At 56.4% G+C, this 15,105-nt stretch overlaps 2 protein-coding genes across 6 annotated transcripts in view; one reads left to right on the plus strand and one right to left on the minus strand.

Moving 5' to 3' along the window:
* Positions 1 to 15,105, minus strand: part of ARHGAP39 (Rho GTPase activating protein 39) — an 85,043-nt gene that overhangs the window by 58,219 nt on the left and 11,719 nt on the right. The window lies entirely within an intron of this gene.
* On the plus strand, positions 7,755 to 10,931 carry LOC136398613 (proline-rich protein 36-like). The gene is made up of 5 exons (XM_066372783.1): positions 7,755 to 7,824; positions 8,540 to 8,788; positions 8,935 to 9,174; positions 9,279 to 9,971; positions 10,090 to 10,931. Exons 1-5 carry the CDS (start codon positions 7,755 to 7,757, stop codon positions 10,929 to 10,931), a joined length of 2,094 nt encoding a protein of 697 aa, XP_066228880.1.

The raw sequence follows: 15,105 nt of genomic DNA on the forward strand, positions 1-15,105 counted from the left end.
GACAGAGAGAGAGTCAGAGAGAGGGATAGACAGGGACAGACAGACAGGAACAGAGATGAGAAGCATCAATCATTAGTTTTTCGTTGCGCGTTGCAACACCTTAATTGTTCATTGATTGCTTTCTCATATGTGCCTTGACCATGGGCCTTCAGCAGACCGAGTAACCCCTTGCTGGAGCCAGTGACCTTGGGTCCAAGCTGGTGAGCTTTGCTCAAACCAGATGAGCCCGCGCTTAAGCTGGTGACCTCGGGGTCTCGAACCTGGGTCCTCTGCGTCCCAGTCTGACGCTCTATCCACTGCGCCACCGCCCGGTCAGTCAAATAACTTGATTTTTTAAAAGGTTTTATTTACTGACTTTTAGAACGAGGAGAAAGGCAGTGGGAGAGGAGTAGGAAGCTTCAACGAGTTGCTTCTCGTATGAGCCCTGACTGGCAGCCCGGGTTCCAGACAGGCGACCTGAGCGCTCCTCCTTGCCGCTCCATCCACTGCGCCAGCAAAGGTCAGGCATGACTTGCTGGTTTCTTAACAGAAATCTCCTATTGAGTGAAAAGATGGTTTTAAGAATGACAGGCAGAGAGGAAAGTGGGAAATACTCAGACCGAGAGTGGAGGTTCTTCTTACCTGATGTTCCCTCGGCCAGGGCAGCGAGAGCCCCCAGGGAACAGGGTGACCTAGCAGGCTGGGCTCACCTCAGGCCACAGCTGCGAAAAGGCAGCACCCACGAGAAAATGGAGGAGTCAGGAGGAAATCAGAAGTCCTAAAATTTACAAATGTAAACTGAAAGTACAGAGCATGGCAGTGCCGGGCAGCCCGGCCACCCCCGTGCCCACGCTGCACCTGCTCTCCTCATCTGAAGTGAGCTGGACCCGCCCTCACCCTGCGTCTGGTCTGTTTTCTCTTTGCAGTTTTACACTCTGCTTTTCTTGTCTGCACTTACTTTTAGAATTGTATTTTCAATACAATAGTTCAATTTCTATCAGTGGTCATTGCATCTTTTCTCAAAATGTCCTGAAGCCTGAACTTCTCCAGTTCTGGGCTGTTCCTAGGTCACCTCTCACCTGTCCATGCAGGTGGGGGCCAGGCCACCAGGCTCCTGAGGGTCACAGTGTGGAGACAATGCCAGCGCCTTCCCTAGGTGATCTCAGACCTCATATGAACCTTCAAAACAGAACTCATGTCCCAGCTTCCTGGTGTGAGTTTGCTGCCTGCTTCCTGGGAAAGGAAGCTGCCTTCCTACAGAGAGGCCCTACACTCTGTCCTGCCTGACTCCCCCAAAATGCTCCACACAGACCCCCACTTGAAAGTGGCTAGTTACCTTGAAAGTCACCCCAACCAAGGCTGCTCAGACGACAGTGGAGCAGCCCTGCCTTCTGGCCCCGAAGGCTCCAAGCACACAGCACGCTGGCTCCCCGCCCTTTGGTCATGGGCCACCCTGTGGAACCTCACCTCTGGTGACAAGCTCCACCACTAGGAGGCAGCTGCCCCACAACCTGGAGTCAGTGTGAACAGATGGGGCTCAGCACTGAGACCCTCCCCACCTGACTGTCGCTGTCCTCCTGCGGCCCCCACAGGGCAGGAGAAATATGTGGAAGTCCACCTGCTGCGACAATAGCTGTCCTTTGCTGAGCACCACGCCCTCAGCACCTGCTGCACAGCACTCTGCGGACTCTCTCTAACTGGCGCTTGTGTGGCCACCCTGCTCTCCACCTCAGTCCTCATCCCACTGATGAACAGAGAGTGGTCCAGGGTCGCTTGCTGGCCAGACACGGCCTGTACTGACACTCTGAGCCTTGGGTGGGACAGCAGGACAGCTGGCAGGCAAGGGACACACCTGGGGCAGGACAAGGTGCTGGTGTCTACACACTATTTCTGGGGGCCCTGACTGCCACCCAAGCCTCCTGCTGTCCCCCCATCCCCACTGTGGGAAAGTTCCAGTCGTGAGTGGGCGAGAAGTCCTTGCTGCCAACTTCCCACGCAGGCTCTGGAACAGAAGACGCTCTGTGCTGGCTCCTCATGGGCCTGTAAGAAGAACGAGCCCCGGGAAGCAGCAATCTGTTCCTGGAACCTGGCAACACTCCTGCTGCAGAAGAGGCTTGCTGCGCCTGCTCCTCACGCCTAAGCATGGCGCCCCACCCCAGCCCGTTCCCAGGGCAGCCCCATACCCCCCTACCCATCAGCCTGGCAGGTCCGCCTGTGTACACTGGGCTGTGCTACCATGTGTGTGAGCACAAAAACGCATTTGTGGGTCTTGGCTGGTTGGCTCAGTGGTAGAGCGTCAGTCTGGCATATGGATGTCCCAAGTCTGATTCTTGGTCAGGGCACACAGAAGAAGCGCCCATCTGCTTCTTCACCCCTGCCCCTCTCTTCTCTCTCTCTCTTCCCCCTCTGCAGCCATGACTCGATTGATTCTTGAGTGCAATGGCCCTAGGCACTGAGGATGGCTCCATGAAGCCTCTGTCTCAGGCACTAAAAATAGCTCAGTTGTGAGCACTGGCCTCAGATGGGCAGAGCATTGGCCCCAAACAATTGCTGGGTGGTTCTTGGTCGGGGCACATGTGGGAGTCTATCTCCCCTCCTCTCACTTAAAACAAACAAACAAACAAAAAAAAACCCCAGCCCTTGTAGCCCTGGCTGGGTGGCTCAGTCGATAGAGATTTGTCCCAGTATGCCAAGGTCTGGGTTCGATCCCCCGTCAGGGCACATATGAGAAGCAACCAGTGAGCACACAACTAAGTAGAACAAGCAGAACGAGATGATGTAATCTCTCTCTCTCTCCGTACCCGCCCCTCTCAAATCAGTGGAAACATTTTTTAAAAAAAGAGAGAGAGAGCACATTGTGACTGTGTGTGGACATGCATGTGACCAGACAGCCACAGGCCTGACGGAGTCTGGAGCTGCCCTCCCTGTGTGCTTCTCCTCACTCCCTCAGGCGACTCCTGCACCTGACCCCACCTCTGACTTCTCCAGTAGCCCCTTCCACACCTGTGACCTGGAGGAGATGGTGCCTGTATAGGAAAGGAAGGGACTACAGCTATGACGGAGTATCCTGAGACTCCACACAGCCCACGGCCACCATGAAGACCTCGGTTGGGGGTGAGCAACTGGAACATACAGCACTCTTCAAAGACAGGGGCCACCCCAGGCGGCTGGACCCTCCCATCCTGCAGGAGATGTGACTCGCCCTGGAAGGTGGTGCTCCAGAACACAGCCCAGCAGCCTACCCCGTGCATCCCTGTCCCCCAAGGTTAAAGGCCAGCAGACATTCCTCAAATGCAGTCTGACATACTCATTAACACACAAACCCACAGAGCTGAGCAGAGCCCAGTGGAAGAGGGTCTCACTGTGGGGTGGGGGTAGGGTGCTTCACAAGCGGCCACAGAGGGTCTGCGATCACATGGTGGGAACTCAACCCAGAGAGGCACAGCCGAGTGACAACCAGCGTCAGATCTAAGGTCGGCCAGACCCCCTTTCAGAAAGAGAGGTAAAACGAAGTTGCCTTCTGACACAGAATCAAGAGCAGGGCTTCCCACCCCAAACCCTGAGAGCAGGAAGGAGGGAGGAACAGACGCCAAGAGCACGGGAAACCCCGATCTCTGGCTAAAGCATGCTCAGCGTTTTCAAAGGCACAAAGGGACATTTTTAGTCAAAACCACATAGGTCAGTTTGATGAGAAGTTCATTAGTCCTTCTTAGGCAGGGGTCCCCAAACTGCGGCCCCCTGAGGCCATTTATCCGGCCCCCACTGCACTTCTGGAAGGGGCACCTCTTTCATTGGTGGTCAGTGAGAGGAGCATAGTTCCCATTGAAATACTGGTCAGTTTGTTGATTTAAATTTACTTGTTCTTTATTTTAAATATTGTATTTGTTCCCGTTTTGTTTTTTTACTTTAAAATAAGATATGTGCAGTGTGCATAGGGATTTGTTCATAGTTTTTTTATAGTACGGCCCTCCAACAGTCTGAGGGACAGTGAACTGGCCCCCTGTGTAAAAAGTTTGGGGACCCCTGTTCTTAGGTCCAAAGGAGAGCACAGACTCCGTCAGGGGACTCACCGTGAAATGTTCATCAACACCAGAGGGAAATAAAACAAAATAGAAACTATTAATCCAACAGAAACCAGAGTAGAACACCGTCAGGAGAACCTGTAATCAGAAAATGCAGTCCTGGCGACTGGCTGGGGGTCTGGCAGGCGGCACAGCAGGGCTCGGGGGCTGTGCCGCCTCGCTGGCAGTGAGTTCTGAGGGGCTCCCACCATTCCAGGGGAGTCCCTTCCAGTACTACCAGAGCTTCCAGAACACTGTGGATAAACCAGAGACACATTTCACCAACTCTGTCACAGGATTTTTTCTGCCAAGTCCTAGTAACAGAGGGTCAGCAACTCCCTGGCAGGGCCAAGGGCAGCCAGACGGGTGGGGGGACCAGGAGCAGCGGGCTGGCCCCCAGCACCCAGTGAAGGTGAATACGGGGGAGCAGACACAACCATTCCTGCCACAAAGATCAACAAGATAACTCTGACCAGCCCTCTGAGAAAGAACAAACAAACATGAGCATTTTAATTGTTAAAAATATTTTGCCTCAGTGGATAGAGCGTAAGACTGGGATGCGGAAGACCCAGGTTCGAGACCCCGAGGTCGCCAGCTTGAGCGAGGGCTCATCTGGTTTGAACAAAAGCTCAACAGCTTGAGCCCAAGATCGCTGGCTCAAGCAAGGGGTTACTCGGTCTGCTGAAGGCCCACGGTCAAGGCACATATAAGAAAGCAATCAATGAACAATTAGGGCAGTGGTTCTCAACCTTTCTAATACCGTGACCCTGCAATACAGTTCCTCATGTTGCAGTGACCCCAAACCAAAAAATAATTTTGGTGGCTACTTCATAACTGTAATTTTGCTACAGTTATGATTCGGAACGTAAATTCCTGATATGCATTATGTATTTTCCAATGGCTTTAGGCAACCCTGCCGGGGTTGCGACCCACAGGTTGAGAACCTCTGAATTGGTTAACACCCAATTCAGCAACGAAAAACTAATGATTGATGCTTCTCATCTCTCCGTTCCTGTCTGTCTATCCCTCTCTCTCTGTCTCTGTAAAAAATAAAAAAAATAAAAATATTTTGCCTGACCAGGAGGTGGTGCAGTGGATAGAGTGTCGGACGGGGATGAGGAAGGACCCAGGTTCAAGACCCTGAGGTCACCAGCTTGAGCGAGGGCTCATCTGGTTTGAGCAAAGCTCACCAGCTTGGACCCAAGGTCGCTGGCTCGAGTAAGGGGTTACTCGGTCTGCTGAAGGCCTGCAGTCAAGACACATATGAGGAAGTAATCAATGAACAGCTAAGGCAGGGGTCGGGAACCTATGGCTTTGAGCCAGATGTGGCTCTTTTGATGGCTGCATCTGGCTCGCAGACAAATCTTTAATAAAAAAATAATGTTAAAAATATAAAACATTCTCATGTATTACAATCTATTCATTTCCTACCACTCATGTTCATGGTTGCGGGTGGCTGGAGCCAATCACAGCTGTCCTCTGGGACAACAACAAATTTTTATTGGATAATGCGTAAGGCACAGGGGTCGTTGTATGGCTCTCATGGAATTACATTTTAAAATATGTGGCATTCATGGCTCTCAGACAAAACGGTTCCCGACCCCTGAACTAAGGTGTCACAACGAAAAACTGATGATTGATGCTTCTCATCTCTCTCCTTCTTGTCTGTCTGTCCCTCTCTCTTTCTCTCTCTGTTAAAATAATAATAATCTATTGATGAGTTGGGAAGGAAGTTCAGAACCTCAGAGCTAACGCTAAGCATGACCAGGACCAGGCCTCTGAGGAGCTGGCCCACAGATCTGAGGTCTGTGCAGAGCAGCAGCAGAGGACAGAAGCCTGGCACAGGCCAGGTGACAGTGCAGGAAGACCCTGAGGCTGAGGCCTGCAGGGGTCAGGTCAGGGGTCAGGTCAGGGGCGGGATGGAGGTCACACACTCAGTGTGCTAAGGTCTCTGAATTGTTTGGAGAGCAGTAAAAATAACGGGGAAGTTTAGATTTTGATAAATGAACTCTGCGTGTTAAAACGTCCAAGGCAGCTACCATGGAAGCCAAGTGAATGAATCCCGATTCAACAGAGAAGAAAAAGAAAGAAAGAAAAAAAAATCAACCCAAAAGAAATTAAGAAAGGCCCTGTCCGGGCAGCTCAGGTGGTTACACGTCTTCCCAATAACCAAAATTGGAGGTTCGATTCATGGACAGGAAACATTACAAGAGTAAAACAATGAGTCACTGATGCTTCTCTCTCTTTCTCCCTTCCTCTCTTTCTCTAAAATCAATTGGAAAAAGCGTTTTAATTTAAAAAAATTAAAAAGTTAAAAAAGGAAAAAAGCAACCTGTTCCAAATGACACAACTAGAAACAGAGATAGCAAAAATAAACTCAAATGTAAGAATCTTACTAAACGAAAATGGACCAGCGGTTCAGGTGAGATCAACATCGTCAGACAAGGGTTTTAAGGCTCCAGACATGTCCTTTATACCAGACACACTCAGTATATAAGGATGTGGATTTCTGAAAGTCAAGAAGGGACAAACTGCCTGACCAGGCGGTGGTGCAGTGGATGGAGCGTGGGACTGGGATGCGAAAGGACCCAGGTTCGAGACCCCGAGGTTGCCAGCTTGAGCGCGGGCTCATCTGGCTTGAGCAAAAAGCTCACCAGCTTGGACCCAAGGTCACTGGTCCAGCAAGGGGTTACTCGGTCTGCTGAAGGCCCGCAGTCAAGGCACATATGAGAGAGCAATCAATGAACAACTAAGGTGTCGCAACAAAAAACTGATGACTGATGCTTCTCATCTCTCTCCGTTCCTGTCTGTCTGTCCCTATCTATACCCCTATCTGACTCCCTCTCTGTCCCTGTAAAAAAAATTAAAAAAATTAAAAATAATAATAATAATAATTAAAAAAAAAAAAAAAGAAGGGACAAACTACAGCGGCGAGAAGGCTGGTGCAGCTCCGCGAATGTTGGGCAGAGGTCCTGCTACCACAGGCTACCCCTCATCCTAGAGCCGAGAGCCAGACAGAACCTCCAGACAGGAGAGTGCTCGGCTCACCAGGCTTCATCTTGGGGTGCGCGGGGCTTGGATTCTTTCCTCCTACCCATGAACGTTCCTGCATGCTGACCACATACCAGGGCCTAAAGTGAGTTCTCAACAAATGTTCATGGATAGGGTGCCCAGCCTCAGTCCCTGCCCATGGCACATAGGCCAGCAGACAAGCACACAGAATCTACACAATGCCACTCAGGGAAGGGCCCCGAAGCGGTCATCTGCTGTGATGGAGACAGCTTCCAAAGAGAAAAAGGAGGAATATGGATGGCGTGTTCCCAAAGCCAGCATCCTCAGGGGCCAGAAGGCTGACAGGACACGTGTTACCAACAGGCGAGACCACAGCTGCCTGATCAACAGGAGCAGACCCAGCCAGCCACACAGAGCTCCGTGCAGTCCTCCAGCACATGGACCTGGTCTGCTGACCACAGCACGCACTGCGCAGGGAACTTCAGGTCAGCCATGCCCAGGTCAGGGTGGGTACTGCACTCGACCTGCAGCGCATGACAAACCTGCTGGGTGACCGGAGAATCCACCGTGACAGTCACAGCCTTCTGCATGCATAATAGTGATCACCCCGATAAATAACCACACAGCCGGGGAAGGGGCAGCAAGGTGACTTTCCTAACTGGGTTTGGGCTGGAGCCCGCCCCCTCCCCCTTCAAAGCCCCCATGGAGACGCGCCAGGTCCTCAAACAGTCTCTAACACCTACTGTGTGCAGCATCACACGCAGCAAGAGCTGTACAAACACCGAACCATTTCCACTTCCACACCAGAGGCAGTGGCGGCTGTGTCAGCAGTCACCTCACAAGACAGAAAATGGGGCTTACGCGTGGACACCTAGGTCCCATTTTTAAAAGAGCAATGTCTGAACTTGAATTCCGACGCTCTCACTGTTCCCACTGGGCCCGGCCAACAGCACAAGGGCTGGGGACCCACCTATAAGTTTCTGTCATCTCAAATACTCTAGAGACCCCCTTCCCTGGGGCCAGGTGTCTGAGTGCCCCCTTACCGGCATCCCCCCACCAGGGCAGGCAAAGTGCCTATCAATGCAGCAAAAACTCTGCCTGCTAAAACACCAGGTTTTGGGCCACTTAGTCCCCAGTGGGGAGCGTCTTCTCAAAATAACACAAGGAAGCAGAAATAAAACATGGGGAAAAGGGGAAACACCACCCGGCACTTGGATACAGCCAGTCCCTCCTGAAGGAGCCAAGGGAGGGGACAATGGACCCCTTATCACTAATGCTGGGCCACAGCAGGTAATCAGCATGGCCTTCCTTGGAAGGGGGAACAGGTAGGGGAGGGAGGATGGATGTGGGAGTCTTCAGTTGTGCCCTCCTCCAACTAAGGACATAGACCCCCCTTCTAGCTAAGTGCTGGCCCTTTCCCCGGAAACCCAGCCCCCAGCATGGTGCTCAGAGCCCCCTTCCGCGTCTCAATACCCCCCCTCCCCCAGGGCCCCCTGATAGGAAGCCTGTGGTCTACTCCTGGTATCTCCACCGCACTTCCTTGACCCTCCCAGTCACCCCTCCCAAGACACTGGTTCACTCCTCAGTAGCTGGCGGTTTTCTGCATGGGCGCAGCATCCCGAGCCTACTGGTGTTCCCTGTTAGCAGTGTCCCCTCTCACTGCGCCCCACGTCAGCCCCACGTCAGCCCCTCGTCAGCCCCACGTCAGCCCCTCGTCAGCCCCACGTCAGCCCCACGTCAGCCCCTCGTCAGCCCCACGTCAGCCCCACGTCAGCCCCACGTCAGCCCCTCGTCAGCCCCACGTCAGCCCCACGTCAGCCCCTCGTCAGCCCGTCAGCCCCACGTCAGCCCCACGTCAGCCCCTCACTGCGCCCCACGTCAGCCCCTCGTCAGCCCCACGTCAGCCCCTCGTCAGCCCCTCGTCAGCCCCACGTCAGCCCCACGTCAGCCCCACGTCAGCCCCTCGTCAGCCCCACGTCAGCCCCTCGTCAGCCCCACGTCAGCCCCACGTCAGCCCCACGTCAGCCCCTCGTCAGCCCCTCTCACTGCGCCCCACGTCTGCCCCTCGTCAGCCCCACGTCAGCCCCACGTCAGCCCCTCGTCAGCCCCACGTCAGCCCCTCGTCAGCCCCTCGTCAGCCCCACGTCAGCCCCACGTCAGCCCCTCGTCAGCCCCTCGTCAGCCCCTCGTCAGCCCCACGTCAGCCCCTCGTCAGCCCCTCGTCAGCCCCTCGTCAGCCCCACGTCAGCCCCTCGTCAGCCCCACGTCAGCCCCACGTCAGCCCCACGTCAGCCCCTCTCACTGCGCCCCACGTCAGCCCCACGTCAGCCCCACGTCAGCCCCTCGTCAGCCCCTCTCACTGCGCCCCACGTCTGCCCCTCGTCAGCCCCACGTCAGCCCCTCGTCAGCCCCACGTCAGCCCCTCGTCAGCCCCTCTCACTGCGCCCCACGTCAGCCCCTCGTCAGCCCCACGTCAGCCCCTCGTCAGCCCCACGTCAGCCCCTCGTCAGCCCCACGTCAGCCCCACGTCAGCCCCTCGTCAGCCCCTCGTCAGCCCCTCGTCAGCCCGTCAGCCCCACGTCAGCCCCTCACTGCGCCCCACGTCTGCCCCTCGTCAGCCCCACGTCAGCCCCTCGTCAGCCCCACGTCAGCCCCTCGTCAGCCCCACGTCAGCCCCACGTCAGCCCCACGTCAGCCCCTCGTCAGCCCCTCTCACTGCGCCCCACGTCTGCCCCTCGTCAGCCCCACGTCAGCCCCACGTCAGCCCCTCGTCAGCCCCTCTCACTGCGCCCCACGTCTGCCCCTCGTCAGCCCCACGTCAGCCCCTCGTCAGCCCCTCTCACTGCGCCCCACGTCTGCCCCTCGTCAGCCCCACGTCAGCCCCTCGTCAGCCCCTCGTCAGCCCCACGTCAGCCCCTCGTCAGCCCCACGTCAGCCCCTCGTCAGCCCCTCGTCAGCCCCACGTCAGCCCCTCGTCAGCCCCACGTCAGCCCCACGTCAGCCCCACGTCAGCCCCTCTCACTGCGCCCCACGTCAGCCCCACGTCAGCCCCACGTCAGCCCCTCGTCAGCCCCTCGTCAGCCCCACGTCAGCCCCTCTCACTGCGCCCCACGTCAGCCCCTCGTCAGCCCCACGTCAGCCCCTCGTCAGCCCCACGTCAGCCCCTCGTCAGCCCCTCTCACTGCGCCCCACGTCAGCCCCTCGTCAGCCCCACGTCAGCCCCTCGTCAGCCCCACGTCAGCCCCTCGTCAGCCCCACGTCAGCCCCTCGTCAGCCCCACGTCAGCCCCACGTCAGCCCCTCGTCAGCCCCTCGTCAGCCCATCAGCCCCACGTCAGCCCCTCACTGCGCCCCACGTCTGCCCCTCGTCAGCCCCACGTCTGCCCCTCGTCAGCCCCACGTCAGCCCCTCGTCAGCCCCACGTCAGCCCCTCGTCAGCCCCACGTCAGCCCCACGTCAGCCCCTCGTCAGCCCCTCGTCAGCCCCACGTCAGCCCCTCGTCAGCCCCACGTCAGCCCCACGTCAGCCCCTCTCACTGCGCCCCACGTCAGCCCCTCGTCAGCCCCACGTCAGCCCCTCGTCAGCCCCTCTCAGTGCGCCCCACGTCTGCCCCTCGTCAGCCCCACGTCAGCCCCTCGTCAGCCCCTCGCGGGTCTGCCCCGAGAGGCACACAGGTGTCAGCCCGGGTGGCAGGCACAGAGAGCTGCAGGAGCAGAGCACAAAGGCCCGTCCCAGGGTGGGGCTGGACCGGCCCTCTGGGGAAGGCCGCTGCCCGGGCACTTCCGCTGCACGTCCCACGGCAAGTCTGCAGCCCTGCTCCTCTGAGGTTCCGCAAGAGGTCCAAGTTTTGGAGACAAGTTTAGAAGAAATCAGCATATAACAGGAATTCCACTTTCCCTAATCAGTGTGTTCACAGGCACAAGTGAATGGGCTCACTGAAGGGACCAGGCAGAGGGCCAGGGCAGGATGAACTGGCAGAAACGGCCAGGGGGAGGACAGGGTGCTGGTGGCCTGGGGACAGGAAGTGGGGGAGGGGCTCCAGAGAGCAGGCAGGGGAACAACAGGTACGGTGACAGCAGGATGGTAGCCTGGGGAACAGGTCAAAAGCTGGCTGTTCTAAGCTGTGAAACGGGCAGCAGGTGTGCGCTGAAAGAGCTGGTGTAAGAAGACAATACCACACAGGGCACAGAGGGCACCATGGTTGGTACATGGCCTGATTTTAGCTGAAAACTCCAGAAAACTTTCCAACGAGAGGCAAGAGCCGGAGCTGTTAGCCCACAGAAACCACTCAGCCAAGCTCTCCCCATGTGGGAAGAGTGAGCCCTCTTCCCAAAACACTCTGAAAACTCCACTGAAGCAGCCATCTATTTTTTTTTTCATTATTAATTTTGAAAGGGAGGGAGGGAAAGAGGGAGGGCACGATTTTGAATGGCACTTTAACCAACTTCGCTACCCGGCCAGGGCTGAGCAGCCATCCATGTATTTTGAATACAGTCTAGAAAACTACTTGGCTCAGCAAGAACTGCCTTCCAATGCCCCCCAAAGAGTGCCGACATCCATCCCCCTGGGCCTGACCACTCAGGTAGCCAGCCGCCAGCACACACACAGTGAGCAGGGCAGGCTGGAGCAGACAGCGACCGTTAAGGCTGGACATAGGTGGAGGTGGTTAGTTTAATGACTAGCCAGTGGAGGGCAACCCAGAGCCCCATGAACAGAAGTGCTGGGGCTCTGACTTCTGCCTGTGGGGGCTCCATTTCCCCTTCTGCCAGAGTCTTCCTAGCTCCCATTCTTCTTTTTTTTTTCTGAAAACCGGTAGGTGGGAGGTAAATTTTAAAAACACCTTGACTCCACTTGGCAGCTGGTGGGTGACTTGGCTGGGGCAGAGCACACCTCCTCAGAGCCTGGGCGGGGCTTTCCAGTTCGCCCCGCTGTGTGGCGCCTGCGTGCTGCTGGGTCACCACTCGGAACCCCTCAGACCAGCCTCTGCTGGTCCTTTTATTTCCTGTTTTTCATCTGTCTTTCTTCTCTTGTTTTGGGGGATGGCATCCACTTCATCTACCTGTGAACTGAGTCTCGTTCCTGCTCTAAGGTGCTCCTTCTGTTCTCCCTCCTTTCTTTACGACATCCTGACCTGAACCCTCTCCTAGCACGACCCCCACTTGCTGCAAGCTGGTCTCTGCCTGCGGGAAGCATGGCTCTGCACGGAGGAGTCACAGGATGGAATGCGACTCTGTCGCAGGAGGACTGGAATTCTGACACGTGCTACCACACCTGAACGTTCCACACTCCCGCCTCCTGACACTCAGCCCTTGTGGAGGGCCTAGTAGGCTACCTGCCTTGCCCCAGGCTCCTACCCAGAGGGCCCTGCTCCCTGTCTGTCCCTGGTCTGGTCTGACTCAGCTCCAGGAGGAGGGACTGCCCACTGCAGCCCAGCCCAGCACCCCCCCCACTGCAGCCCAGCCCAGCACCCCCCACTGCAGCCCAGCCCAGCACCCCCCCCACTGCAGACCAGCCCAGCACCCTCCCACTGCAGCCCAGCCCAGCACCCCCCCACTGCAGACCAGCCCAGCACCCCCCCACTGCAGACCAGCCCAGCACCCCCCCCACTGCAGCCCAGCCCAGCACCCTCCCACTGCAGCCCAGCCCAGCACCCTCCCCACTGCAGCCCAGCCCAGCACCCCCCACTGCAGCCCAGCCCAGCACCCCCCCACTGCAGCCCAGCCCAGCACCCTCCCACTGCAGCCCAGCCCAGCACCCCCCCACTGCAGACCAGCCCAGCACCCCCCCCACTGCAGACCAGCCCAGCACCCCCCCCCACTGCAGCCCAGCCCAGCACCCTCCCACTGCAGCCCAGCCCAGCACCCCCCCACTGCAGCCCAGCCCAGCACCCCCCCACTGCAGACCAGCCCAGCACCCCCCCCACTGCAGACCAGCCCAGCACCCCCCCACTGCAGACCAGCCCAGCACCCCCCCCAGCACTCTATGGGATGGAAGACTGGAAGGCACAACCCCTCAGCTGCACTCCAACAACTCTGCCGACATACTCCCTTCTCCCACAGAAGACCGGGCCAGCCTTTCTGTCTCTCCTCTCCTCCCTCTCTCTTTCTCTCTCTGGCTTGGGAGGAAGTACAGGCCCCCTCAGACCAAGTGGTGTCAACTCCAGTTTGCAAGACCCCAAAGCTGATGCCCCCCACTTTTTAAAGATTTTATTTATTCATTGTTTCTTTTAGAGAAACAGGAAAGAAAGAGAGAGAAAGAAAGGGGGAGGAGCAGGAAGCATCAGCTCCCATATGTGCCTTGACCAGGCAAGCCCAGGGTTTGGAGCTGGCGACCCCAGTGTTCCAGGCTGACACTGTATCCACTGTGCCACCACAGGTCAGGCCCAAAGCTGGTGCTCTTGAAGGGCTCTACGGTGACTCTGAGGTGTGTGCTGTGCTGCGTCTCACCCTCTGTGGGGGCCGCCACATGGGGCTCAAAGGCACTGAAGGAGCCCCTCCCACAGCATTTCCCAGCCACCATCTTGCAAATGATTTAAGTTATCATAGAAAACAGAACGATCAAGTGGACAGCACCTTCACATAAGCCCTCCTGTGTTCCAGAAAAAAAGAGGATGGGGAGGGGCGTGGCCAAGGGACTTTGGCGGAGCCCCTCTCTGGGCTCATGGGCATCACTGGCACCCTGCTCCAGCAGGCACAGACGCCAGGTGAGGGTGCCCCCTTCAGACTTCAACCCTGCCCACCCCCGCCTCACTGGCGCCCCAACACCAAGTGCTCCAGGGAGCTCCACCACACATCGGACGCTCCTGCGGCCCCTTCCACATGGGCTGCACTGTTCCTCTGCCTGGTTAACACCCCAGAAGTCCCAGTTACAGGGGCCCTTCCTTTTCAGATGAAAACCCCCGTCCAGAAAGCCAACCTAAACTCCACACCCCAAGCCAAGGCTAGCAGCCATCCTAGAGGTCTCCCCAAACCCCACACACAACTCTACCCCTGTTGTCCATATGAGGTCATCACAATCCAGTTGTGTGTTCCCCCCAGGGGCCTGGTCTGTCTCTATGTCAAGACACCTGAGTGACAAGTGGCTGGCACATAGCAGGTGACAGCCAGATGAATGTGGGCGGGTCTGGCAAACACAGACCAGATGTCAAGTCCTGCCAAACGAATGGAGAAGGGCTCTACGCTACCCCCAAGTAACCCCCATCTTGAGCCCCAGCAGCCTTGGCAAGAAGGCCGCACAAACAGGGGCCTCACTACTTCTCAGAGTTGGAAGAAGTAGGAATCCTACCAGCACAGCCGAATTTGGAATATAAAAGGCCAACACGGAAATTAAACAGAAAAACAATATCTAGAGTCCAGAAGCTGCTTCCCTTTACTAGTGACACTTGTGACCTGATGCACAAATCACATGGGAGGAGGAAGGGGAGGCAGGGGCTGCATGTGTTTCATCATCACCCTCACTCCCAGGAAGAACATGCTGCCACCACAGAAATCCCTGGAGATGGCTGAAGGGACCATAACAAGAAACCACAGCCTGTGTCTCAGGGACATCCCTGTGGTACAGCTCAGTGAGAAGCAGCAGCAGCCACTTTACGTGGTGCTGGGGCCACCAGCTGCTCCGAGAAAGGACAGAGGGAAGTAACAGGACAGAGAGAAGCACAGCCAGTGAGGAGAACAGGCTCAGATCCTGCCTGAACCCCAGCAGTCTGGTGGCCAGCAAGGTCTTCGTGCTGGGAGACGGTTCTGTTCAGATGCTGTTCACACTGCAGCTGTCCACACTCGGGTTTGCCTCACCATCAACCAGTCTGCACGAGGGTGAAGAATGTGCTCTGCTGACTGTCAGCTTCTCAGTGTGAAAGTCAATGTTTTAAAACTTTAGGCCCTGGCCGGGTAGCTCCGTCGGTTAGTGTCGTCCCGACACACCAAGGTTGCGGGTTCGATCCCCTGTCAGGGCACAGCCAGAAATAGATCTATATTTCTGTCTCTTTCCCTCTTCCTCTCTCTCTAAAATCAATAAAGTTTTTTTAAAATGTAACCTTTTTTTTTTTTTAAGAGTGA

Source organism: Saccopteryx leptura, chromosome 3 (assembly GCF_036850995.1).
Source record: "Saccopteryx leptura isolate mSacLep1 chromosome 3, mSacLep1_pri_phased_curated, whole genome shotgun sequence".
NCBI classification, from domain to species: domain Eukaryota; kingdom Metazoa; phylum Chordata; class Mammalia; order Chiroptera; family Emballonuridae; genus Saccopteryx; species Saccopteryx leptura.

Bases quoted from the DNA above. Each gene is read 5' to 3' on its own strand.
- LOC136398613 (XM_066372783.1), top strand. From the start codon at position 7,755: ATGGAGACGCGCCAGGTCCTCAAACAGTCTCTAACACCTACTGTGTGC. The intron at 8,789-8,934 runs GTCAGCCCCTCG...GCCCCACGTCAG, and splicing joins CAGCCCCACGTCAGCCCCAC to CCCCTCGTCAGCCCCACGTC. The intron at 9,972-10,089 runs GTCAGCCCCACG...GCCCCACGTCAG, and splicing joins CAGCCCCACGTCAGCCCCTC to CCCCACGTCAGCCCCACGTC.